This window comes from Petaurus breviceps, unplaced genomic scaffold, assembly GCF_028583685.1.
Source record: "Petaurus breviceps papuanus isolate PSGF00001 unplaced genomic scaffold, PetGlider_PUasm1.0 563, whole genome shotgun sequence".
NCBI classification, from domain to species: Eukaryota; Metazoa; Chordata; class Mammalia; order Diprotodontia; family Petauridae; genus Petaurus; species Petaurus breviceps.
The window spans coordinates 746429-773531 of NW_027186380.1; the positions used below are offsets into that span (position 1 = coordinate 746429).

Consider the following 27103-nt stretch of genomic DNA (forward strand, 5'->3'; position numbering starts at 1 on the left):
GAACTACTCTGACCAGCTTCCTCTGGGCTATCCTCCGCCCCTTCCTGTTCCACCCACTTAACAAGGTCCTCCCACCACAGACTCTCCATGTGACTCAGGCAGGTCACATGGGCCTATTAATGGATGGGAAAGATCTTCTTATTAAGCAGAAATACATTAACAGTACACCTTGATCCAAATCTAGCGATCTTTTCTCAAATCTTAATTTCCTTCAACCCTGCCTAGCCTTTGACCATTTTTAACCAACCCTTCAAATCTTTTCTCCAAGTTCTCCACTATCCTTGCAGTCATTCTTTATAATATGTAACATATTGTTTCCATAGTTTTCAGCATTTTGGCAGAATCTCTCTGGAAATGCTACATTTTATTCATGTCTCTCTAAAATGGTTTTACCAAGATCTGACATAGGTCTCTCAAGGTGGCCTAATGTAGAATCAATCAGCATAGAATACAACGAGGCTAGTACTTTATGCTCTGAACACTATACATCTATTAAGGCAAACAAGGAATGTTAATATTGAGGGGCTCACAACATTTTTTATGACATCCATCTGTGTTAAAAGTAAAACCCCATGTCTTTTAAACATCAAACTGGCTGTCCCTGAGCATGTACTTATACTATAATTGATATTTTGAACATAACTATAGGACTTGACATTTTACCCTTGTTAAATGTCATGTTGTTTGGGTTTTTTTTCCCATTATTCTAACCTATTGAGATGTCTTAAATATTAAACACCCAAAGTATTGGCAGTCTCACAACTATATGTCAATAAGAAATGGATAACAGTGTACATACATCTTATGTTTTTATCAGAAGTGTTGATGACAGTTTTCAGTGGGACAGGGCCAAAGTATATAGACCCCCTGAAGCACAACACTGAAGATGGACTTGCAGGTTGACATTAATCCCTTAACTAAGACTTTTTGAGTAAAGCTATGCAACCTACTACAAATCCACATAGATCTGATGTCACCCAATTTATATGTAGGGAAGAGTCAAAGAATGTAGATCAAAAAATAAAATGAATTTTAAAAACCAAAAAGTGCTTTGCCTTTTCAGATTGGTCATCTTTTTCCTTGACGGAGGAAAGAAAGTCTAGAATTTAACCATAAAATACCTTTCTCTTAGCTAAGATAATAGTTGATATTGATTTTTTTTGTTGTTTTTATTCTTCAGATTCTGTCAGTCAGGAGACTATATGTAAAAACAGGAACGTAGCTCCAAAGAGAGGCATTTTCGTGGGAATGTCATCTAAACAAAGAATGGCAAAGACTGGTGGTAGCTGGAATTCCAATATGGGAAAAGTTTGGGAACATGATAAAATGTTAGAGAATCAGAAAAACAACCAGGAGAGACAATCCAAACAAGTAACAATTGCTCTCAGAAAAACTCTTAATGAGGCAAGTGCCCTTGAATATAATACATTTGGGAGAAGCTTTCAACTTGGGTCAGTCCTTGTTCCACAACAGAGAGTTCATACAGGAAGAAGTCTTCATAATTATGATATCCTTGGAAAGAGCATTAAAGAATTTTCAGATCTAATTAAATGTAACAAAACCATCTTAGGGAAGAATCTTTCTAAGCCTCTTGGTTACCACTCAGGTCTTATTCAGTATCAGATGATAGATACTAAAGAGAAACCCATTGCTTATAATGAATATGGGAAAGCTTTCAACCAGAATGTAAACTTTAATAAAACAATTCATACTGGAGAGAAACGCTTTGAATGTAATGAATGTGGGAAAACCTTCAGCAACAATTCATGCCTTACTCTTCATCAGAGAATTCATACCGGAGAAAAACCCTTTGAATGTAATGAATGTGGAAAAGCATTTAGCCAGAAATCAAACCTTACTCTACATAAGAGAATTCATACTGGAGAGAAACCCTTTGAGTGTGGTGAATGTGGGAAAACCTTTAGCCAGAAAGGACACCTTATTGAACATCAGAGGATTCATGCTGGAGAAAAACCTTATAAATGTAATGACTGTGGGAAAACCTTCAGCCAGAGAGGAAACCTTAATGAACATAAAAGAATTCATACTGGAGAAAAGCCCTTTGAATGTAATGAATGTGGGAAAGCCTTCAGCCAGAGGGGCCACCTTACTGAACATCAAATAATGCATGATGGTGATAAGCCCTATAAATGTAATGAATGTGGGAAAGAGTTCAGCCATAGGACATCCTTTATTTATCATCAGAGAATTCATACAGGAGAAAAACCTTATGAGTGTAACGAATGTGGGAAAACTTTTAGCAAGAATTCAAATCTTACTCTCCATCAGAGAATTCATACTGGAGAAAAACCTTATAAATGTAATGAATGTGGAAAAGCTTTCAGCCAGAGAGGACATTTTAATGAACATCAGAGAATTCATGCTGGAAAGAAACCCTATAAATGTAGTGAATGTGGGAAGGCCTTTAGCAAAAACTCTAATCTTACTCTACATCAGAGAATTCATACTGGAGAGAAACCCTATGAATGTAGTGAGTGTGGGAAAGCCTTCAGCAAGAAGGGTCACCTTACTGAACATCAGAGAATTCATGCTGGAGAAAAACCCTACAAATGTAATGAATGTGGGAGAGCTTTCAGCCACAAAACCACCTTTATTAATCATCAGAGAATTCATACTGGAGAGAAACCCTATGAATGTAATGAATGTGGGAAAGCCTTCAGCCAGAGAGGAAACCTTACTGAACATAAGAGGATTCACACTGGAGAGAAATGCTTTGAGTGTAGTGAATGTGGAAAAGCCTTCACTCATGGGTCATCTTTCATTCATCACCAGAGACTTCATAATGGAGAGAAACTACACAAAAGAAATGAATGTCGAATGTAGTAGAAAGATGGCTGAATTTGCAGTCAGAAGATGTAGCTTCAGATTCTGGCTCTGCTACTTGCTACCTGTGACACTTGGGCGGAAATCAACCACTCTGGGCTTTATTTTCATCCATAAAAAAAGGGTTGGGTTGGGTTTGTTTTGCCTTTTACAATCCTCACAAGAGGCGTTGTAGATAACCACTAAGATTCATTCAATAGACATTGATCTGTGATACGGTTAGTGGGGGGGGGGGGGGGGGGGGGAGGGAACCACCAGGCAAAGGAAAAAGAAATCCCATGAATGCAGTGAATTTAGGAAAGATTTCATCATGTTTAACCTTTAAGAAACATTAGATTCACACTACAGAAAAGCCTTGTCAATGCAACAACAAAGGGAAGATTTTTGAAGTATAGGCCATTCTTCATCAGACACTTCAAGATTTTTAATAAAATCTGTTTAATAGCTGACTTACAGGGTTTTAAAGCTTGTAATGCACTTTACATACACTTTCATTTAAGCTTCAAAACAAACCTGGAGGTGGCTACTACAGATGCCCCGTATTACAAATGGGGAAGCTGAGACACAGAGACTAAATAACATATTTGCCCATCCTTGCAAAGCAATAAAGGGGGGAAGATTTGAATCTAGGCCTTCCTGACTCCAGGTTTAACATTTTCCACTACTATTTGCTGCCTCTCTAGTAAACTCGCTCAAGTGTTACTTGACAAAATAAGCTTCAGAAACCTATTGCAAATAAAACATCCTGGAGAAATGACCTAAGGTAACTTTCTTGCCTCGAGTTGGGTAATGTTTAAAATGGACACTGCTTGTCTGAATTCAGACTATTCACCTAATCGAATCCTTTTTGGGGGAAAACAATCTGGCAGTTCACATGAAAAGTTACAAAAGGAATCCTACATTTGAATCACAATTCTGTGGTTGGGAATATACTCTAAAATTGTTATCCAAAATCTTCTAAGATTTTCAGAGACGGATTATTTAGAATTGTTTTTAAAAATGGAAGCAGCCTAAAGTTCAACAATAGGGAAGTAGTTAAATACATTCTGTTACATTAATGTGATGATATGTTATTAAGCCTGACACGTCTGAGCAAAGTAGAGAAATCAGAAAAGGCCTTTATGAAATAATTGAAACTGCAAAAAGCAGAACCAGAAGAATGGAGTATACTTAACTATGAAAAAAAAATGGACAGTGAGAAAGTCTGAGGGAGACTTAGAGAACGAGTGAAAAGTTGTGACATTATTTCCTTTGAAATTTATTTATTTAAATGTAAATAGTTGCAAAGCAAGTTTAATTGGTTGTGTTAATGTCTGATACCGTTTGTGATTTAAAGACTAGGCCCATCTGTTTGGTCTGGGTAGCATGATGTAGTGGGGAGTGTACTGTACTTGGAATCAGGAGACCTGGGTTTGAATCCCTGGGGTATAACTGAATGCCTCTGTAGCCCTGAACAGATCTTTACCTCTCAAGAGCCCAAGTAATTGTACTTGCACTACTCTCTATTATTAAATGAGTTTCGTTATCACTGTTGTCCTGTCCTGGTTGAGAGTGCCAGAATTGAGAAGTTACCCCAAAGGTCATGTGGTCCAGCTCCTCTCTGTGACTAAAGAATCATTTGGGGTTGAGGGGTGGGGGAATAGCAAGGATGGTATTTTTGGATTCAGTTTCTTAAAAGGGAAAGAGAAAAATTCAGGACGACGCATTCTGACCATTAGCAAAGGCCTAGAACAGCTGGGGCTAACTAATTTGGAGAATATAAGGAATAGATGTAGGGGATGGTTTACTGAAACCCTCAAAGGCTGGGAGTGGTCTTGACACAAATTGGTGGACTTAAAAGGTGCTTTTTGCCCACATACTAATCCCAGTGACATGGGCATCTCTATATTTGCAAGTACACAGCAAAAATAAATTTGCCACACTGAAGTAAAGCCTTAGAGCACTTCACCCTCTTCCCTAAGTCCTCACCCTCCACCCCTACTTGTAATTGACTCGCATGCTTTTCAAAAATCCTTCCTATGCTAAACACAAGGGCTTAACCTACTTAAAATGATCCCAGCTCCCCAAATAAGGCCTTTCTCTAACTTCCCTTGTTGGGGTTGTTTTTGGCAAAGATGCTGGAGTGGTTTGCCATTTTCCTTCGGCTCATTTTATAGATGAGGAAATTGAGGCAAATAGGGTTAAATGACTTGCCCAGGGTCACACAGCTAGTGAGGCCAGATTTGAACTAGCTCTTTTTGACTCCAGGCCTGGCACTCTATCCATCACACCACCTGACTGTCCTCTAACTTTTCGCATCACCCCATATATCTACCAACACTACAACAAGAGATTCAAAACAAGATTAGCATCATTACTCCACATTTATGCTCTTCTGCCATTAAGTTGTCACCATTAGGTATACCCCCAATATATAAATATGTAGAGTAGTCCTTGGACCGTCTTAAGGTCCCCCAAACTTCGGTCAAGATGGAAAGATTGAGCAAGATGCTAAGAACAAAATCTACGGAGAGACATCTGGAGGTTCTAGACCCATGTATAACAGCAATACAAAACTCAAAAAATGAAAGGATGATTGGTGAATTGTCTTCATTCCAACTGAATTTTGAAGAAAGTATGCATGGATAAACCTCTTTTCCTGTCTCTTCTATCCTATACAATCTTTACTTCCTAGTTTCATACACCTTACTAGATGTGTGATTTTGGTCACCACTGCTTTTTCAATTTCTCCTCTGTAAAGAGGGGCCTCAATTCTCAGAGCACAGATTTATTCAGTAATTGATTATTAATTACATTGTGCTAAGCATTATTAATATGAAGGTAAAAACAAGATAACCCTTGCCGTTGAGAATGTTAACCTGCAAGGCAGGAGCTGATGTGAATGTAAATAAGTGAATATGAAATAGAGTACCTCATTTCCAGGCAAAGGTGCCAGGAGGATCTGGATACCTAATGGCCCTTGAGCTCAGTTTTGAAGGAAGTTGGGGCTTGTATGAGACAGGAGGTGGGAGCTCATGCCAGCTTAATGGGCAGACAGATTGGTTAACAGGAGCTAGGATATATAGTGAACAGTGAGTAGACCAGCTGGGCTGTATGGTAGAGTGTAGAAAGGAACATGTAATAAGCCTGAAAAAGCAGGCTGAGGTGTTTGTGGATGGCTTTAAAAGCCAAGTATGGAAATTTTGATTGTCTGCTAAAGGCATGTAGAAACCACTGGAGTTTATCTGGCGCAGTAGTGCCAAAGTCAGAGCTGTGCTTTAAGACGATCGATCAATTGACTTGGCAGTTGTAAGGGGACCACTTAAGAAGCTCTTTCTTTAAGAAAAACATTACGACCATTCTGTGACTAATTTCCTTCCATGCTTTACTCACCTTCTGCTTAACTTCAAAGGTTCCTCCTCTATGATGGTGTTACTATTACCATGGACTGCACCAATCTCCATTTTGTGAACTGAGATCATTGTATTTCTCGTGTGTGTGTGTGTGTGTGTGTGTGTGTGCACGCGCGTGCGAGCACACATACGTGCTGGTTACATTCACTTTCCCAATCAGATTGTAAATGTCTTGAGAGCTAAGGCCTTTTATTATCTTCATATGCTTCTGAATGCTTAGCACATAAAGATAACATATGGAAAGTGCTTTGTAAACCTTAAACCACTATATAAATGCTTTTAATAGCTACTAGCATGATTAATGATAAATACTGATTTAACTTTAGAGATTACCTAGGCAAAGACATTCTTTAAAAACAAGGTCACGATAACAGTTGGGAATGAACCAGCCAGAACAGGAATTCCCTACCTGATATTTCTAACAAATGACAAATTCCTGCTTACAATCTAAGGGGACCCCTTGTTTTTTTCTCACTGGTACCTTCTGGGTGTTTATGTTGGTTGAGTCCACATACTATGATTCTACAACATCTCCATTCTATTCCTTGAACCAGACACTGGAGAGACCAGGAAGGATCCTGACTGGATCCAGTTCAAATTTGTGTTATCTTAACCAGACCTTTGCTGTGGCATGGCTATTCTTGGATTCCTCCTTGATCATCCTTCATGTAGCACTCCTCACAGGCCAAACACCAAGTCTTCTCTCCTCAAGTCACAGACCCTCCCCACTCACTCAGCAGAAGATTTGCTTCTTATTGTATCAAGTAAATTGAGCTTCCTCTTGTCTGTGGATTACTTTACTTCATAAATGCTGAATACTGATTGGTTTGATCTTACAACTGTTGCAGCCTCTTACTACTAGAAAATGTTTTTTAAAACTACATATTCCACTACTTTGTTGTCTTACTTAGACAATAGGTCCTGAGCCGGATCAAGATGAAAGAAAATCCTCCAATGGTGATAGATTTTAGACCATGGCCTAATATTAGAACACTCTGTCCCCCAGTCACCCAATCAAGTTTGACCATTTTATGCCTCTCCTTGGTCATCGTTAGGGCTGAATATGAATACATCATGAAGGTGGAAAATTGGGAAAGGACCATGGATACCACTATGGAATGGCATAGTAAAAGTGGCTAAAAGTAGGTTAATTAGGCACTTTCTCACCACACTAGGTCAGCAAACAAAGAGTAAGGGCAGGGAAAGGAAGACACCCTGAGCATGGAGTGGGAATCCTCTGAATTTAGGGAATTGGTTTGTAGGCTGTAAGAACCAAATGGTTCATCATATCAGAACTAGCCAATGCATGATGGTGTTCCAGATTAGTTAAACCTCTGCATCCCCCTCCTCCTACCCTGTCAGCTGAGAATCTTGTCTCATAATTTGGTGAAAAATTTGAGGCCATTCATTGACAACTTGTTCTTCTCTGCTCCTTTCTTAACTCATTTATCCCTTATGGCTTCTTACCACTATCCCTTCCTCTATCCTTATTTCATGTGAAGAGATGGCCCTTTTGCTTGCCAAAGAAAACCCCTTTCAATGCACAAATGATCTCATTCTATCCCTTCTTCTCCAGCAAATTGCCAATGGTCTCACTCTGTAATATCTCTCTGCCTACTGAATGCTCGTGTCCCCTAGCCTTAAAAAACCTTCACTTGATCCATCCATCTATCCTCACTATTCTCTCATGTCTCTCTTCCCTTTTGTGGCCAAACTCCCTGAGAAGGTCATCTATAATTGGTGGCTCCACTTCCTTTCCTCTTATTCTCTTCTAAACTCTGAATCCTGACTTCTGACTTCATCATTCAAATGAGACAGTTCTCTGTAAAATTGACAGTAGCTTCAACTGCTGAGTTCAGTGGCCTTTTTTCCACCCTCATCCTTCTTCTTTTATTTATTTTTTGCCTTTTTTTTTGGAGGGGCAGGTGGGGTTAAGTAACTTGCCCAAGGTCACACGGCTAGTAAGTGTTAAGAGTCTGAGGCCAGATTTGAACTCAGGTCCTCCTGACTCCAGGGCCGGTATTCTACTCACTGTGCCACCGAGCCGCCCTCATCCTTCTTGACCTCTTTGTAGCCTCTGACACAGCTGATGACCGTCTTCTCCTTGATTCTCTCCTCTCCCCAGGTTTTCATGACATCTCTGGTTATTCCTGTTCAGTCTCCTTTGCTGGGTCTTCACCGAGGTCATGCCCACTAACTGAAGGTGTCTCTTTTCCCTCTATACTATTTCCCTCGGTGATGTAATTGGCTCCCATGGATTCAATTTTCATCTTTATATTCATGATTCTCAAGTCTCCTAATCTAATCCGAGCCCACCCTGGCCTCCAGCCTCACGTCTCCAAATGCACCTGGTCCTGGATGGCTTCTCCACATCTTAAATCAACATATCCAAATTAAACTTTCTTCCTCCCCAAGCCCTATACTGCTCTTAATTTTCCTGTTATAGCCTGTCCTCCTTCCTGCCTTTTCTTAGACCTTATGCCCCACCATATATTCTTCCAGCCAGTGACCCTGACCTCACTGCTGTCCAACCTTGCTCCTTCTCCCATCTCCGAATTCCAGGCATTGACCTTGACCTTGCTGATGCCTGTAATTCTCTCACTCTCCATCTCCATCTCCTACACTCTGGATTTCCCCTAGACACAGCTAAAGCTCTGCCTTCTGCAAGAAGCCTTTCTCAGTCTTCCTTAATCTTGGGGCTTTCCTTCTGAGAAATTTATCCTTTCCATAGCTTGTTTGTACCGTGTTTCCCCGATAATAAGACACTGTCTTATTAATTTTTTGGGACAGAAAAACACCAGAGGGCTTATTTTCAGGGGAGGGCTTATTTTAATTAACATTGACAGCAATTTTAATAAACAGGTAAATGTGAACAAAAAAATGTACCTTTATTCAATAAGCAAATCACTGGGGAAGAACAGGATGACGTGCTCACTGCTGCAGCTCTGATTGGATGCAGCTCAGAGCGCAGCGTGCGTTTCACGGGAGGGGGGGAAGGGGGGGACAGTGTATACAGAGGGTACCATAATGTAGCGTGTAGCGCAGGGGATCACCTTCACTACAGTAGCAATCTCAATAGGGCTTATTATTTTAGAGGAATCTTACACAGTAAGGGGAGGGCTTATTTTCGGGATAGGTCTTATTATCGGGGAAACATGGTACATAGCTGTTTGCATGTTGTCTCCCTTATTAGACTGTTTGTTTGGTTTGGGGGATTTTTGTCTTTCGCTGTATCCCCAGTACTTAGCACACTGCCTGGAACACAGTAGGTGCTTAACAGATGTTTGCTGATTATTTGTTCAGATAAATATATCCAAAGTCAATAACTTTGTTCCTCACAGTGACAAGGGGACATTAGATCCTACCTTCAGATGAAAGGATCGCATAGTAAAAAGCCATTAAATTCTAAACTTTTTGCCATTTTTAAAAATTTCATGGATAGAAATTCTTTATAGGTTAGTGCTACTAACTCTGAGTTTGGTGGGTTACAAATTATAGAATAGGAACTTGTTTTTAAGGTGAATCTAACTGAATTTACTATATTACTTAGACATAAATCTAGTTGGTGATATTAACTGGGAGTAATTTTCATTCATAGTCTATTTAGTCTTTGTAATAGGCACTAATTGATAGATAATAGTATCCCACATTTGTAGCTCTGACATAAATTACAGGCTCTGTTGTCACAAATGGAGATTTTTATCTCTGTCGATAATTTACTGTTTTAATTTAGTTTCATTTTATGTCTGTAGGTTGTGTTTTGTGCTGTGTGTGTGTGCTAGCTACTTGGGACTATAGTTTTAAGAATTTTTATAAAGCTATTTAGACTTTCATAGTTGGGATGGATTTTTAACTATTTGTGGTACTTGAAAGTATGATGTATGTTATATTAAATTTGGGATCCTCTCTGAGGACTGAGTCCTATATTAGATCTATTAAGTAGCAATATTACAGGTTTTAAGTAACTATCTCTGACACAGATCATAGAGCAGAGCTATAGGTTTTTACTAGTCTATTGCTAGCTGAGCTCTTCTAGATTTTGGAACCTCTTGGAATCTCCCTGGTGTCCTGTCCCAACTGATCCGTCCTACTCCTGGCCATGGGGAGGGAGAGAACAGTTCTGGGCCTATCTCATAGTTATGTAGTACACAAGAGAAGGGATATAAAAAGGACTGCAGTTATCTCAAGGACACCATAGAAAAATCAGCAGTGACAGATAACAAGTGAGTTATTACAGTGAACAAATATTGCACAGCATAGGAAGCAGAAAAAAAAGGCAAGGCCACCAGAAATGACAATGGAGCAGCCCCAGGACAGTATCACAAAGCAGAACATATCAAAGTGGTGAACAGTCTTAGAAGAGGGTTGGATTCGACTAATATGGATGCAGGGGAATTAGATTGTAAGCCAAAAGAAAAATATGCATGTTTTTGGGTATGTAAAAGGTTTGGGGAACACTTATTCTTGGAAAGGCAATGTAATAGTTACTTTAATTCTAAAATTTACTGCTGTTTATTAACTTAAAAACTAATTGGTGCTAATATTGGCTTTGGAGTATGGATTTTTATGTCTGCTTAAACTTTGGGGAGAAAAATGTACTTCTGGGAAATAAGGGGGAAACTGGTTTTGAAGATGCCTGAGTATGGAGAATGACTCCAGGAAACATCAGCATTAGAAGAAAATTCCAAAGGGAACAACTGTTAGAAATTAAACTGATCTGGTCATGTGTCTAAAGGACCATTTTATAGTTATAATTATTGTGATTTACTGTTTGTAGAATCATACTTGGAATGCTATTAATATTTAGGGTTCTCATCTGTATAGACTTAGAAAAAGGTCAGATGGGGAATACCTAGTACATGATTCTCTCCATAGAATTTCAAGGATGTGAAATGTCTTTTTAATATTTGTTTTATACTCAATCATATTAATATTAATATAACCTCACTCTTCAGGGCCCTTCTTCGCCTTTGCCAGATGTGTAGCTGGAAGGAAGCAAGTGTAAGGCTGGGCATGCAGGAGGATGCTTGGGGTCATGAAATTGGCCAACATGAAGATTCGAAGTCTTCAAGGCAAGGCAGAGAATGGAAACATTAGCAATCGGCATGCTACAAGGATTGAGCTACATCTCACATAGCCCAACTGAGGAATATCTTGTGCCAAGAAAGAGCTTAGAGAACAGAATCAGAGGCCCCAGTCAGTGACAGAATGGTGAACAAGGCGAAGTTAGACCAAAGGAAGAGTCACGAATTACTCCCACTGACTGATCGTTACACCCTTTAGGAAGCTGCGAATACGAAATTGGATGAAGAATACTTGGTGAGGGTCGGTGTTGGGAACATTTGATCCATTCAGGTATGATGAGCTTTGGGGAGGTTCGAGTTCAAATACCTGAACAGACTTCCCAAGACATTGTGGTTGGTGCATACCTGTAGATCAGTTAAGGGCTATTTGGGTTTTGTAGAAACTATGATGGTTGCTTTCTAATATTTCAAATTTTATCCTTTTGGGGTTTTTTTGGTAATGTAAATGTAAATGTAAAAAAAAAAGTAAGGTAAACTGCCTCAGTTTCTTCATCTAGAAAATGGGGATAACAATAGCCCATACCTTGTTGTAAAGGTCAAATAAGATATTTGTGAAATGCTCACACAGCGTTTGACACGTACTAAGTGCTCTGTAAATGCTTATTCCTTTCTTCCCTCTTTCCCTTGCTTATGGAATCAACTTTATTATGCCAAGGAGAGGGCAGGGCCAGAAGAAAAGGATTGAAAAAATTAGAGAACAGAACCAGCTATATTGATCTCTTGGAGTCTCCCTGGTGTTCTGCCCCCAAGGGACTACTCCTGCTCCTGGCTAGAGCACAGCAGTTCTGGGCCTGTCTTATATAGTACAGAAGGGAAGGAATGTAAAAGAGAATCACAGTCATAGCAGGACACCTGTGATAGTAATGGCAATTAAAGATTCCCCTGTATTGGCTTGGTTTTCAAACTGATTGTGTTAAAACCCAGAGCTTGTTAAGCCCACCTGTGGGATGGACTTTTTGATGTGAAAAGAAAGTCCTGAACTGGGAGGAGCTGGTGATGTAGATTTGGAGAGATAAGAGAGAGGTGGAAGATCTTTTTGGAAGCAGCACCTCGTGGAGAGAGAGAGACTAAGAGAATTGCTGGTGGCTGCTTTGAATTGCCCTGGACTTTAGAGACCTGCCCCCTGAGCTGCCAAGGACTGAGGAGACATGGCTGTTTTGCTGGTACTTTGTCTGTCTGTTTTGATGTTATTTTGCCAGATTTGTCCACTGGTGAAAGACTGTCCTGTTGAAGAAGTCCTGGAACCTGGCATTTGGTTAAGAAGCCCTGAGACTGTCCTGCAGACAGAGAGTGAATACTGTCCACTGATGAGGGACAGTGCTGTTGTTGCAGGGGTCTGGAGACTGTCCTGCAGACAGAGTGAATACTGTCCACTGGTGAAGGACAGTGCTGTTGTTGCAGGGGTCTGGGAGCCTTTCTGTTGGTTCAGAAGCCCTGAAGAAGGATTTCCTTGTTGTATGTTTACAGAAATCCTGGGAGAGGGCTTTGCTAATGTGTTCAGGGGTTCTAGGACTGTTCTACAGACAGAGGATAAATTCATGAAGGGACTGGCAATGTATCTTGTGGCTTTGCTAAGCCTTGTCTCCCCAGGAACTAAGATTGCTGAGAACTTGCCTCGTGTCAAGATGAAGAAAAGAGCTCCATTTGGGTATTAAGTGCTGTGTTTAAACTTGATGTAACTCTGGGGTAGATTCAATTGTGATCCAGGGGTGGGGAACTTTTGACCTTATGTTTGAAAACTAATTTCCATTTGAGAAGAGGGGCTTTGTGGTGGACTTAATTAAGGTGTAGCCTAGGGGTGGAGAAGTATTTAGAACAGAGACTTTGTGATTGATTGAATGATTGGAAGGTCCTGGGGTGGGGTAGTACTTGGATATTATTTAATCACGCTTAGTAAATGCTGTATTTTGAATGATGTCATGTTTTGATCTTCTCTGTTCTTGGTTTGTCACTGAATAAAATAGAGAGCACCTATGCTGGTATTTTGAACCTGGGAAGTTGCCTTCTTTTGGCATTATATTACAACACCTTAGAAAAATCAGCTGTGACAGATAACAAGTGACAAAAGAGAAGTGAGTCATTATAGTGAACAAGTATTTCATGGCATAGGAAGCAGAAAAAAGGCAAGGCCCCTAGAAGATGACAACGTAGCAAGAGCTTCCAAAATATTTCAGAAAAGCAATAAAATAATTACGTGAAGATGTCAAAGAAGTAAGAGCAGAAACTAGACCTCTCTAGTCAGAGACACCCAGCACAAGAACAGTTAGAACAACATTTATTGTTTTTCAAAACAGTAGATTCTCTGAAAAACAGGACAATAGAATTTCAACGTAAACATGTAAGATGGAAAGGAAAACTAATTGATCAAAACCAAAAGACAGAAATATTAGAAAAAGATATGAGGTGTATAGTACAATAATGCTTAATTTAAAGATAGGGTACATTTTTCTGGTTTTGCTGTCTTAGCTGCAGTTCTTGATTTATTGAACTTGCATTGATGACAGCGTTTAGAGAGAACCATTTTTCCCTTAACTGCTTTGGATGAAACCTAAAAATTGTGGTATGCTGTCTTATTATATTGTTTCTATTATTTTTTTTATTTCACCTACACATGCTTAGGGATTATTTTATTTAGTTATCATTTAAGTTTGAATCCTTTCTTCAGATCCCCTTTATAGATTAAAATTTTTATTGCTTTATGGTCAGTAAAGGTTGTGTTCACATTTCTGCTTTCCTGTATTTGTTTGAGTAAAGCAACATACAAAGCTAAAAAAATAAACATCCTCCTTTTGATTCCCATTCCACAATTTGTCAGAGATCTGTATTGCCTAACATTTAAAAAATTTTAGCTAGCTCACTAAGTTCTTTATCTTTTTATTAGGTCTAGGTTTGAAAAGAGTACATCAAAATCCTCAACTATTAAAGTTTTATGTCTATTTCTCCCTATAGTTTGATTAGCTTTTTCTTTAATTATATAGAGGCTTTGGTATTCAGAATATATATTGAATACTAGCATATTCCATATTTATGACACCTTTAAGGATAGTGTATTACCTTGAAAATTTCCTTTAACCCAGCCATTGCTATTGCTGCTTTTCTTAGATCATGACTATCATTACTGCTTTTTTAGGTTTTCCTGAGACACACTGAATTCAGATCTATCCCTCATCTTAATTCTTTATGAAAATTTGTATTTCAACTGTACTTCTTACAGAAGCTTTTGGATTCTGCTTTCTAATTCATGTTGCTAGCCTCCTTTGTTTTCATGGGTGAGCTCATCTCATTCATATTCATGAACAAAATTTGTTAATCAATTTCTCCATCATATCCTCTTTAAAATTTTCCTCATCACCTGTTCTCTCTCTCTGACAAAGAAAAAGGTGGAAAAAAGAAGGTATAACGTAATTGGTATGATCCCCCTCCTCTGCCATTTATCTTTTCACTCATCCCAGACCCAGATCATTGACTCTCACATCTTTTCTCTCCTTTTAATTCTCTCTTTTATAATCCACCCTTTATAGTTTATTTTGTTTGTGACATTTGCCTCCCCGATTCTAATTCTTCCTCTTAAATTTCCTTCATCCCTCTATTGTGCCTGGCTACCTGGTTTTCCCCTCCCTCAGGGAAGTGAGCAGACTGCCAGGTCAGTTCCACCCTCTCCCCACCAAACTGCCATTACCCAGTCAGCAAAACCAGTCAGCGGGGGCTTCCGGGTATGGGAGACTTGGTGCAGGCAGTGTTTTTGAGGTGTCTACTGACCAATCACTGTTCTTGACCTCCGCAAGTTTCTGCCTGTGTGGCATCCCTTTAAAAGCCGACATACTGTCCGTGCAGACTCACTGTTTGATATGGGCCTGACCCTGAACAATCCCATGGAAAATAAAATCCACTTCCAAATTTTATTCTCCAGGGTCTTGTCTCACTCTTTTCGGCACAACATTTGGGTGGAACTGACCTGGCAGTCTGCTCACTTCCCTGAGGGAGGGCTGAGGTTGGGGGATGGGAAAACCAGCTAGCCAGGCACAACAAACACCTCCACCTGTTCCTTCCTATTTCCCTGTTAAATAGAATGTATGTCTATGAGAAAATTGGCCTATATGTATGTTTGACACTCCTTTGCCTGGCTTAGGTAAGCGTGACATTTCTGAGATGCCCATTTCCCTTACCCCACGTCCATTTTTACATAATCTTCTTCTGACACCCCCTCAATTACAAGAAATAATAAGTTCATCTCTCTTCTTCCTCTATTCTTCCCTAGCATATCCCTTTTTCCTTCCCGTCTTTTCCCCTTTTAAAATCATTGAAATGGAACACAACCACACCCAATCCCTTGTTTTTCTCTAACAAGATTCTGAAAAGATACCTGTCTCTTCTTCTTCATTAGAATTTAAGCCCCTGATCAATGTTTAGCTCCTTCCAAATTGCTCACATCTATTTCCCTTTGTAAGTTTCTCTGGTCTCTTTGTTTGCATTCCAAAGCAGGTCTAGTCTTTTCATCATGAATTATTAAGTCTCAGCCTCACCCCCTATAGGATTAAGCTATTTTGAAGAATTAATTATCCATGATTATAAGCTTTTTCTTTTGCCTTTTGGTGCATTGTGTTCTAAGAACTCCCTCCCTTTACTATAGCTGTCACATAGTCATGTGTGATCCTGACTGTGATTCCTTAGTACTTGAACTCTTTCTAGCTGCCTGTGGGATTTTTCTTTTACCCACAATCTTTGGATTTTGGCCATGATATTTCTTAGTGTTTTCCACTGTAATTTTCTTTCAAGTAGTTGAGCAGCAGATTATGCTCTGGTTCTAATGCTGGGAAATTTTATTTTATGATTTATTGATATCCACTTTTGTTTGGTCATGGTTTTCAGAGAGTTCAATGATTGTTAAATTATCTCTTTTTTGTGCTGTTTTCTAGGTCAGATGTTTGTGATAGTAGATATTTTACATGACAACACAACCTATGAAGATGAATATCCTAAAAACAAAATGAAACAAAGAAGAGGATTAGAATAAACATTTTTAGTGAGAAGGCATTTAGAAATGCCACCTAAAATTAAGGGAGCAAGTGGATGAGGACACAAGAGTTGGCAATATACTACTCATGTGAGTGGAAAATGGGAAAGGTAAAAGAAAAAGAAATAAATTTAGAACTCTGGGATGAAGCAGAGTAACATGGTTGTAGTAAGAGGGCATCAGTGGAAGGTGGCCAGGGTCAGAGTCCTGTAAACAGAACAAACTACAAAGACAGTATGGACTTAAAAGGGCAGGGGAAGGGGAGGGGAAAAAAAGTGTAACTGAAGAAAATACAAACTATTATAACCTGAAATATGAATGGATTTTTAGTTCTGTTGAGGTCAGAGTTGGGAGAACTGGTTCAGATTTGAAAGAAGTCACTTAGACCTTCTCTTTAGCCAATGGAAGCTTTATTGATGCAAAAGCATATGGGCCAGAGATTTAGCAAGGAGCTAAACAAAAGTATTGATACAGGAAAAGGATCAGATTTATATAGACAGAAATCTATATAGCCTGTAGGATGATGATGTAATTTTCAGGGTTTCTAATGGGGGTTGAAAATTTAGGGACAGGATGAGGAAGATGGATGACACAAGAGAGACAGGGGAAATTTTATGACCCAGGATGGGGGAAGATGTGGAATTCCATGGTCCAAGACAAGGGGGAAGTTTTATGGTATTTCAAGATAAGGGAAGAGACTCTAGGACACCCTCAGGCTCAGGAGGGCCTCACAAGGTACTGAAAAAGCAACCCTTAATATTAATCCTGGCAGAGCCAAGATGGCAGAGTGAAAGCAGGAACCTGGCTGAGCTCCTGCTCCAATGACCTCCAATACCTATAAAATATGACTCTAAACAAAATTGAGAGCTATAGAACCCACAAAGTGACAGAGAAAAACAATCTCCCACTGAAGGCAGCCTAGAAGGCCAACAGGAAAGGCCTATCACACCTAGCTGGGAGCTAAGCACAGTCCCACATGAGCCATGCAGGCCCAGACCCGGGGCAGCCCAGACCAGCAGCCCAGACAGGCCAGTGCAGACTTCAGGAGAGTGAATCACTGGCAGCTGTGGTCGTTTTTAGACTTCTCAAACCACAAATACCAAAGAGAAAGTAAAAGGTCAGTAGGGAACTCTGTTGGAACTGGGTGATGGAAGAGCGTGGTCCCACCCCTGCCCCTGGGGTGAGAAGTGGGCAGTAGCACACAGCTTCAGCTACTGCCACATGGTTGCCTCTAGAGCTCCTGGCCTGCAGATGGTAGGGGGACCAAGTGACCATTCAGAGGGTAATTGCTCTTGCTTTGACCTGCTTGGATCTGAGTTGCAGTCTTGGGTGGTGTTCCTAGGGTGTGTGGCCAGTGTGCCAGAGCTTGTGGGAGCTTTAGAGAAAGTGCCCTCCTCATAGCTCTGGAAACTGTGAAAACCCCAGCAATTTGGGACACAGCTCTCTTCACTCTGGAAGCAAAGTTCTACTGAGGCAAAGAGCTCAAAACTCAAGTAATTGGCTGGCAAGATGAGCAAGCAGAGGAAGTGCAATCAGACCATAGAATCCTTTTTTGGGGACAAAAAGGATCAAAACATGGATCCAGAAGAAGACAACAAAGTCGAAACTCTTGCATCAAAAGCTTCCAAGAAAAAAAATAAATTGGTTACAGGCCATGGAGGAGCTCAAGAAAGATTTTGAAAATCAAGTAAGAGAATTGTAGGAAAAATTAGGAAGAGAAATGAGAATGATGCAAGAAAATCATGAAAAGCAAGTCAACAGCCTACTAAAGGAGACCCAAAAAACTCCTGAAGAAAATAACGCCTTAAAAAATAGACTAACTCAAATGGCAAAAGACGTCCAAAAAGCCAATGAGGAGAATAATGCCTTAAAAATCTGAATTTGCCAGATGGAAATGGAATTTCAAAAACTCACTCAAGACAATAACTGCTTCAGAATTAGATTGGAGCAACTGGAAGCTAATGACTTTATGAGAAATCAAGATACTATAAAACAGATCCAAACAAATGAAAAAATAGAAGGCAAAGTCAAATATTTCATTGGAAAAACCACTGACCTGGAAAATAGATCCAGGAGAGATCATTTAAAAATTACTGAACTACCTGAAAGCCATGATCAAAGAAAGGGCCTAGAAATCATCCTTCAAGAAATTCTCAAGGAAAATTGCCCAGATATTCTAGAACCAGAGGGCAAAATATAAATTGAAAGGATTTGCCCATTGCCTCTTGAAAAAGATCTTAAAAATAAAACTCCTAGGAATATCATAGACAAATTCCAGAGCTCCCAGGTGTAGCAGCAAGCACCCCAGTGTCCCCAGGGTGGCTGCCAACACAGGCATTTAGATCTGCTTTTCTAAAGGAAAGCAACTCAACCATTACATCTATACCTAGTCAGTTACCAGAGAGGGAAGGATCAACATCTGGGTTTTTCAAAGCCGGGGGGCTCTCAACGGCTGCCCAGAGTCTCATCTGATCAAATCACACAACACTTCTCAAAGTGAGCCCCAAAACAAAGTCTCACATCAAGGTTTATATAGCCTTCTCCAGGCTCAGAGAATGTAACAACCCTCTTAACCCACTGCCCAATCACAAAGTATCTGCTGAAAAATAAGCCTCCCACCACAGGCTCCAGGTACACTTAACCTAGGAGCAGGGAAAATCTTACACAATACAATCTTAGAAAGATGACAACAACATAAATTTACATTCCCATTACACCAAGTCAAGGAGAAAATATTACAAGCGGCCAGGAAGAAATAATTTGAGTATTGTGGAAACACAATCAAAATAACGCAAAATCTAGCAGCTTCTACATTAAGGGATCAAAAGGCTTGGAATATGATATTCTGGAGGCCAAAGGAGCTAGGATTAAAACCAAGAATCACCTACCCAGCAAAACTGAGTATAATACTTCAGGGGAAAATATGGTCATTCAATGAAAAAGAGGACTTTCATGCATTCTTGAAAAAAAAAAAAACCTGAGCTGAATAGAAAATGTGACTTTCAAATACAAGAAGCAAGAGAAGCATGAGAAGGTAAACAGGAGAAAGAAATCATAAGGAACTTATTAAAGTTGAACTATTTACATTCCTACATGGAAAAACTATAATTGTAACTCATGAGACTTTTCTCAGTATGAGGATAGTTGAAGAGAACATACATATATATGTATGTATAGGAGGGTATATGTGTGTGCATGTATACATAGAGAGCACAGGATCAGTTGAATAGGAAGGGATGCTATCTAAAAAATAAAATTAAGAAGCGAAAGAGGAATATAATGGGAAAAGGAGAAAGGGAGAGATAGAATAAGGTAAATTATCTCATATAAAAGAGGCAAGAGAAAACTTACAATGGGGGGAAGAGCAGGAAGATGAAAGGGAATGGGTCAACCTTACTCTCACTGAATTTGGCTTAAAGAGGGAATAACATACACACTCAGTTGGGTATATTACTCTACAGGAAAGTAGGGGAGAAGGGGATAAGAGGGAGGATGATAGAAGGGAGGGCAGATTGTGATAAAGGGTAGTTAGAAGCAAACACTTTTGAAAAGGGACAGGATCAAAGTAGAAAATAAAATAAGTGAGGGGTGGGATAGGATGGAGGGAAATATAGTTAGTCTTTCACAATATAAATACTATGGAAATGTTTTGTGTAACCACACATGTACAACCTATATTGGATTGCTTTTCTTCCCAGTGGGAGTGGGTGAGGAGGTGTAATAGTAATAGAATTTAAAGATCCCCCTGTATTAGATTGGTTTTTGGGTTGAGTGTTAAAACCCAGAGCTTGTGAATTCCACTTGTGGGATGGACTTGTTGACGTTAAAAGAGAGGGATGAACTGGGAGGAGCTGGTGCCGTGGATTTAGAGAGGAACAAGCAAAGGAAGAGAGGCAGAAGAATTTTTGGAAGCAGTATCATGGAGGCAGAGGGAGAGAGAGGATTGCTGAGGGCCAGTTCAAGCTGCCCAGGACTTTTGAGATATGCTACCTGAAGCTGTCAAGGACTGAGAAGACATGGCTGTGATGCTGGTACTTTGTCTTTGATGTTGTTTTGCCAGATGTGTCCACTGGTGAAGGATAGTCCTGTTGTTGCAGAGGTTCTGGAACCTGGCTGTTGGTTCAGAAGCCCTGAAGAAGGATTTTCTTTTTGTATGTTTACAGAAATCCTGGAAGAGGGACTTGCTGATGTTTTCAGGGGTCCTAGGACTGTTCTGCAGACAGAGAATTAATTAATGAGGACACTGGCAATGTATCTTGTGGCCTTGTTAAGCTTTGTCTCCCCAGGAACAGAGATTGCTGAGAATTTGCCTCTGGTCAAAATGAAGAAAAGACCTCTCTTTGGGTATTAAATGCTGTGCTCAGGGGTAGATGGCCTTTGTGCTCTTTACTGCCCCTTTTGAGAAGGTACTTGGTGTTAACTGATGATAATTGTAATTCAGTTGTGATCCAGGGGTGGGAAACTTGACTTTTTTGTGCTCTATGACTGACCAAATGAATGTACTTTGTTTATGATTGGAAACTAATCTCCATTTGAAAAGAGGCGCTTTGTGATTGACTAAATGAATGTACTTTCCAGGGGGTGGAGTAGTACTTGGAAATTATTGAATTACACTTGGTGAATGCTATATTTTGATTTTCTCTGTTCTTAATTTGTCACTGAATAAAATGGAGGGCTGCTATGCTGGTATTTTGAACCTTGGAAGTTGCCTTTGCTTGGCATTACAGGAAGGAAAAGGGAAGAATCTGGAGATCAAAGTTTTAAAAACAAATGTTAAAAACAATTTTTTTTACATGCAATTGGGAAATAAGATATACAGGCACTGGGGTATAGAAATCCATCTTGCCCTACTAGAAAATTGGGGGGGGGGTGGAGGAGGATATAAGAGAGAGAAGATTGGGGGAAGGGGTATTCAGTAGGCTTGCTATCTTGGGGTGGGGTGTAGGGGAAAGATGGGGAGAAAATCTGTAACACAAAATCTTGTGAAAATAAATGCTGAAAACTAAAAATAAATAAAAGGTTAATTTTAAAAATATGTTAATCCTTAGGGCACCTTTGTATTCACATCAGTTCCCTAATCAAAAGAATAAATAAAATAGAAAAATAAAAAACACTTATTAAATACCTGCTAATTTCTAGGCAAGCTTTTTGCTAGGCACTGTTATTACAAACACAAAAGTGAAATAGTCTCCACTCTCAAGGAATTTACCTTTTACTATAGTACCGTACCTTGATTAATGTGAACAAGACCCAAGTAATAATTCTAGAATGGACCCTTTATTAAAAAGGCCATGTGGCTGATCAGGCCATGTGTCGGGCTGAGCCGGCACCTCCCATGTCTCAGGTACAGCAATAGCAGTAGCAGCAGGCAATAGCCCTGATCTGGAGAAGAACCTTAGCTTATAAAGGGTGCCTTCCGTAAGCAGTGATTGGTCAGTACACACCTTGAAACTCCCCCAGAAGCCCACCTACTTCTATTCAGGTGAGCTGACTGGGGAAAGGGCAGAGACCCAGTGGGGAAGGGAGGAGCTTACCTGACAGTCTGCTCACTTCCTTGGGGGAGGGAGGGGTTGTGGGGAAAACCAGGCACAACATTACTAGGAAACTACACCTTTCCAAGTGAATAAGGAGAGTGTAACACTCCCCCTACTCACTCCAATTCACCAGGCATAGATTTACACACGGTTCCCTGGGAATGGGGCTGGAGAAGGAGGTGTGGTAATGACTTCACTTCAAGGGGTAATCCTGTGGGTCTACACTCTTAACATTGTAGCTCAGGGGCCCCCATGAGTGTACTTCCCTTTTAACTAGTAGGCACAACTAGCTCTTAGTGTAAGATGATTGAATTTTTACAGTACCCACATCATGATAAAGACAGTGACTGTAAATATGACTATAAATATCGTATGAGGCTCCATCAAAAAATATACCCAACTCTCCATATAGAGGACAGAACTGAAGCATTTATTTAGACACTAGAAAACCTAATCGCAAAACCAGTAAGCCCATTCCATCATAGTACCAAAGACATTCAGAAGCCATAATAACACTGAGAGCCACAGCATCCTTCAGCCTTCCCACAAACCAATATTAGATCAATATCTACTCAACAGTCTCTCTATCTGAACCTCCTCTCCCTTCCATCATCCCTCTGGCTCTGATTCCCAGCTTCCTGTGGGCTCTGCTTCCCTTCAGCCAACTCCTTCCACCACAGGCTCCATGTGACTACATTCAACCTGGTAGGGGGCAGAGTGTACTTTCAAAGCAGGGGAGGTCTTCAAACTCCCCCCTAGGCCTATTAAGGGGCAGGGAAGATCTTCAAATTCCCATTCCCATTACATCTAAGCAATGTTATTACAAATACAAAAATGAAATAGTCTCTACTCTCAAGGAATTTACCTTTTACTTGGAAACTACATCTTTCCAAGTGATTAAGGAGAGTGTAACACTCCCCCTAGTCACTCCAATTCAGTAGGCATAGATTTGCACACGGTTCCCTGGGAATGAGGGTGGGTAAGGAGGTATGGTAATGACTGCTTCACTTCAAGGGGTAATCCTGTGGGTCTACACTCCTAACTAACATGGTAGCTCAGGGGCCTCCATGAGTATACTTACCTTTTAACTAGTAGACAAAACTTGCTCTTAGTGTAAGATACTGAATTTTGTTTCCACAGAAATTATATAAAAACAGTAATTATATGAAACCTGATTTGAAGCCATACTGATGGTTAATGTCACAGACAAAAACTGCTTGTAGAGGACAGTGGGGGAGGATGGCACCTGAAGATCAGTATATCTAAGAAGGCCTTTTCCTTGTGGGACTGCCAGGCCAGGTCTCATTGACAAAGGATGGGGATGAGGACCACAAATACAGACCCTGCCTCAGATAATGGGACTTTCATTAATGATATCTTAGGCTAGAATCTTCAAACTCAGCTTTTGTCAAATCTATTAGCAATGGGGAGAAACCTTTCTCATGCTATCTGATGAAGACAAATGGGGAGGAGACTAAAAATATTCTGGCTTGGCAGTTCCTCTTATAAAGAATAAAGTATGGGGGGGCTAGGTGGGGCATTGAGTAAGAGCACCGGCCCGGAGTTGGGAGAACCAGGGATCTGTTCCTTCTGGCCTCAGATACTTAACACCCACCCACCCACCCACCCACACACACACACACACACACACACACATACACACACACACAAAATTGGCTGTGTAACCTTGGGCAAGTTACTTAACCCCAATTGCTAAAAAAAAAAGAATAAAATATATTAGGATGAGGAGGGGGGAATTGCAATGTGGAAATGAAAAGATGTAATCAAGGGGTGGGATTTAGTGAACGCTGAATTGCTAACCAATGGGATTCAAGGTGCAAAATTCAAATCTGACTAGTTTAACTTTGTACTTGTGCCTTTCACAAAAGTTTGTAAAAAGTTAAGTTACCATCTGAAATGATGTGAAATAAAAATCTTTTTTTTTTTAAATTCACTCCTGGCCAGGTAAAATTCTTGGTTATTTCTAACATTAGCAAGAGGGTACTAACTCCCATAATCTGTGCAAGCCAGGTTATGGAACTGTGCATAAACTGGGATGCACACTCTCACTGACACCATGGCATCTCTGTGAAGAGTGGGCAGAAATAGGGTGGTGATGAGGCATGATTATAAGGAACATAGGCCAAGCTACTCACAACTCCAGAACTGCAAAGAAAGGTGCTTATACCTCATCGAGGGATCAGGGGAGACTCACAGTCAGTGTGCTTGGAGGCCTTCCATGATTTCTCCCAACGTCATAAGGAAGGCTACCTCTGAAGTATTCTAGCTGTCCAAATGTCATCTCTCACTCTTGCCATGTAACCAGCCATCTTCCCTATGTGCCATACAATTACTTGAGGATGTCCTTTCCTCCTCCTGCTCCTTTGAGTTCCTCCGTGGTTGTAGGATGCAACTTGTTCGCATACCACCACTCCCCCCCCCCCCAATGCATCTCAGTGCATCTCTCCATTTCCCTTTGTATGATACCCATCTTTAATTCCTTGGAGAAAATGGTGCTCTGCATCTCACTGTCATATGCAATAGCAAAACTGTTTTAGTTTTGAAAAAAAAATGGACCATTCTTCCTGGGAAGTTTGGAGCCAGCAAATGAGCTTTGAAATTTCCTGAAAGTAATTCAGCTCAGTCTCCTTCTTTTCAACTCTGTGCTCAGTCATTGTCCATAATATACTGTATTAGATGTACATGCTATTGGACCATGGCAAACTTGAAAACAAAGTCTCTATTGATAATGAAAAATAGCTTTTATTAATTACATATACACCAAGTAGCATAGCACCTATATTCTTAAAAGTTAGGCAAATTTGGGGCATCTAGGTGGCGCAGTGAAGAGAGCACTGACCCTGAAGTCAGGAGGACCTGAGTTCAAGTTTGGCCTCAGACACATAACACTTACTAGTGTGTGACCTTGGGCAAGTCACTTAACCCCAATTGCCCTGCCTACCCCCCTCCAAAAAATAAAAAGCTAAAAAAAAAGTCAGGCAAATTGCAATAAAAATACACAATAATATTAGGAAACTTGAATATTTCTCTCAGAACTTGACCCTAAAAAGATGTGCTTCTTTCTAGAGTTGGGGGGTCCACAGGTGTGGAACATCATATTTGTTATTTATAAAAATTCCAAAGGAAAGACAAAGACTCCCAATGTAGATGAGGCAAGTTCATTTATTCTACAATTTCTTGCAAGAAAAAGGGTGTGCTGCCTACTGAGCGGCACACACCAAAGGCGAAAGTTTCATGGTTTAAATTCCCTGTCCCAAAAAGCCAAGTCTCTCCCTTATTTCCGCACTGGCTGAGTACTTTGAGGTGCACACATTTCCCAGCATGCTGACTTGTGTTCCCCCCTCCCTCCAAATATATTCACATACCATGTTTCCCCGATAATAAGACACTGTCTTATTATTTTTTTTGGAAAGAAAAACACCAGAGGGCTTATTTTCAAGGGAGGGCTTATGTTGTCCTGCCTCAGCTCTCCTCCACGGCACTGCTCTCAATGGCGCCAGCAAGCAAATCGCTGGGGAAGAACAGGATGACGCGCTCACGGCTGCAGCTCTGATTGGATGCAGCTTGGAGCGCGGCATGCGTTTCACCGGGGGGGGGGGGCAGTGCATACAGAGGGTACCGTAATGTAGCGTGAAGTGCAGGGGATCACCTTCACTACAGTAGCAATCTCAATAGGGCTTATTTTCGGGGGAGGGCTTATTTTAGAGGAATCTTACACAGTAAGGGGAGGGCTTATTTTCGGGATAGGTCTTATTATCGGGGAAACAAGGCACATCTCATGTGCATTAAAATGAGCCTTAGCTCCTCCCAAGAGAGGAAAGGTTAATATTCATGAAGCAGTTTAGCATGGGCACTTGGAGCCTGACTGACCTACTTACCCTATGCTAATTTTCCCCCTGTTTTAGGAATTGTTTCTTCGAAAAGCCTCTTTATTCTTGGCAAAAATCCCCCCCTACTGACCAATAAGAGGTGCTTCTGCAAAAAGCCCCCTAACTGCAAAAGGCCCCTTACCCACTAAGAGAGAGCTGTATGCTATGGCCCCATAACTAAAATTGTTTTTGCAAAAAGTGGCTAGGTCGAGAAGACCCACTTTCCTGCACCTGTGTGGAAACATATTTTTTTTTCTATTTCATATATATAACATTAAGCTTTTTTTTTTAATGTATTCATCAGTTTTACTCAAATTATTTTTTTCTTGTCCTCTTTTCTCATAAGGGATGGTGACAAAGATAGGGATATGAGATGATTGAAATCAAAAGATATTAAATAGGGGCAGCTAGACGGCACAGTGAATAGAGCACTGGCCCTGGAGTCAGGAGGACAGGAGTTCAAATGTGGCCTCGGACTGTACTTACCGTGTTTCCCCAATAATAAGACCTATCCTGAAAATAAGCCCTCCCCTTACTGTGTAAGATTCCTCTAAAATAAGCCCTCCCCCGAAAATAAGCCCTATTGAGATTGCTACTGTAGTGAAGGTGATCCCCTGCACTACACGCTACATTATGGTACCCTCTGTATGCACCGTCCCCCCTCCCCCCCGGTGAAACGCACGCTGCGCTCTGAGCTGCATCCAATCAGAGCTGCAGCAGTGAGCACGTCATCCTGTTCTTCCCCAGTGATTTGCTTGCTGGCGCCATTGAGAGCAGTGCCGTGGAGGAGAGCTGAGGCAGGACAACATAAGCCCTCCCCTGAAAATAAGCCCGCTGGTGTTTTTCTTTCAAAAAAAAAAAATAATAAGACAGTGTCTTATTATCGGGGAAAATCGGGTAACATTTACTAGCTGTTTGACCTTGGACAAGTCACTTAACCCCAATTGCCCTGCCTTCCCCCTCCAAAAAAAGATAAAAAAAAAGATACTAATAAAACTAATTCTAAAACTTCCTCTCAGAGCTCGAGAAATACAGGAAAAACTTAAACAAATTGGAAAACATGGAGTAGTTGAGAAAACTGGATTTCAAAGATCTGTGTATGTTGCTTCCATGTTGATGACTGATGACTGATCAAGGCAGTGGTTGTTGAAGGTTGGAGTTGCTGTGACAATATCTTAAAATAAGACAAAATTGAAGTTTGCTTCATTGACTCTTCCTTTCACTTCAACACTTTGAGGCCATTGCAGGGTTATTAACTGGCCTAATTTCAATATTGTTGTGTCTCAGGGAACAGCAAGGCATGAGGAAAGAGAGACCGGGGAAAGCTGGCTGGGTGGTGCAGCCA

The 27103-nt window shown here is 40.5% G+C and overlaps 1 protein-coding gene and 1 pseudogene across 2 annotated transcripts in view; one reads left to right on the forward strand and one right to left on the reverse strand.

Moving 5' to 3' along the window:
• The window catches only part of LOC138173092 (zinc finger protein 420-like), a 436800-nt gene extending 433821 nt beyond the window's left edge, over nt 1–2979 (forward strand). The window contains exon 14 of one of the 2 annotated variants that reach the window (XM_069103021.1): nt 1758–2979. In XM_069103021.1, the coding sequence (XP_068959122.1) occupies nt 1758–2844 (1087 nt within the window). In that variant the 3' untranslated portion in view covers nt 2845–2979. Of the gene's footprint in view, nt 1–1180 lie in introns of both variants that reach the window. The other variant, XM_069103024.1, reaches the window with a different exon arrangement.
• Nucleotides 1–27103, reverse strand: part of LOC138173106 (zinc finger protein 850-like) — a 784878-nt pseudogene that overhangs the window by 718280 nt on the left and 39495 nt on the right.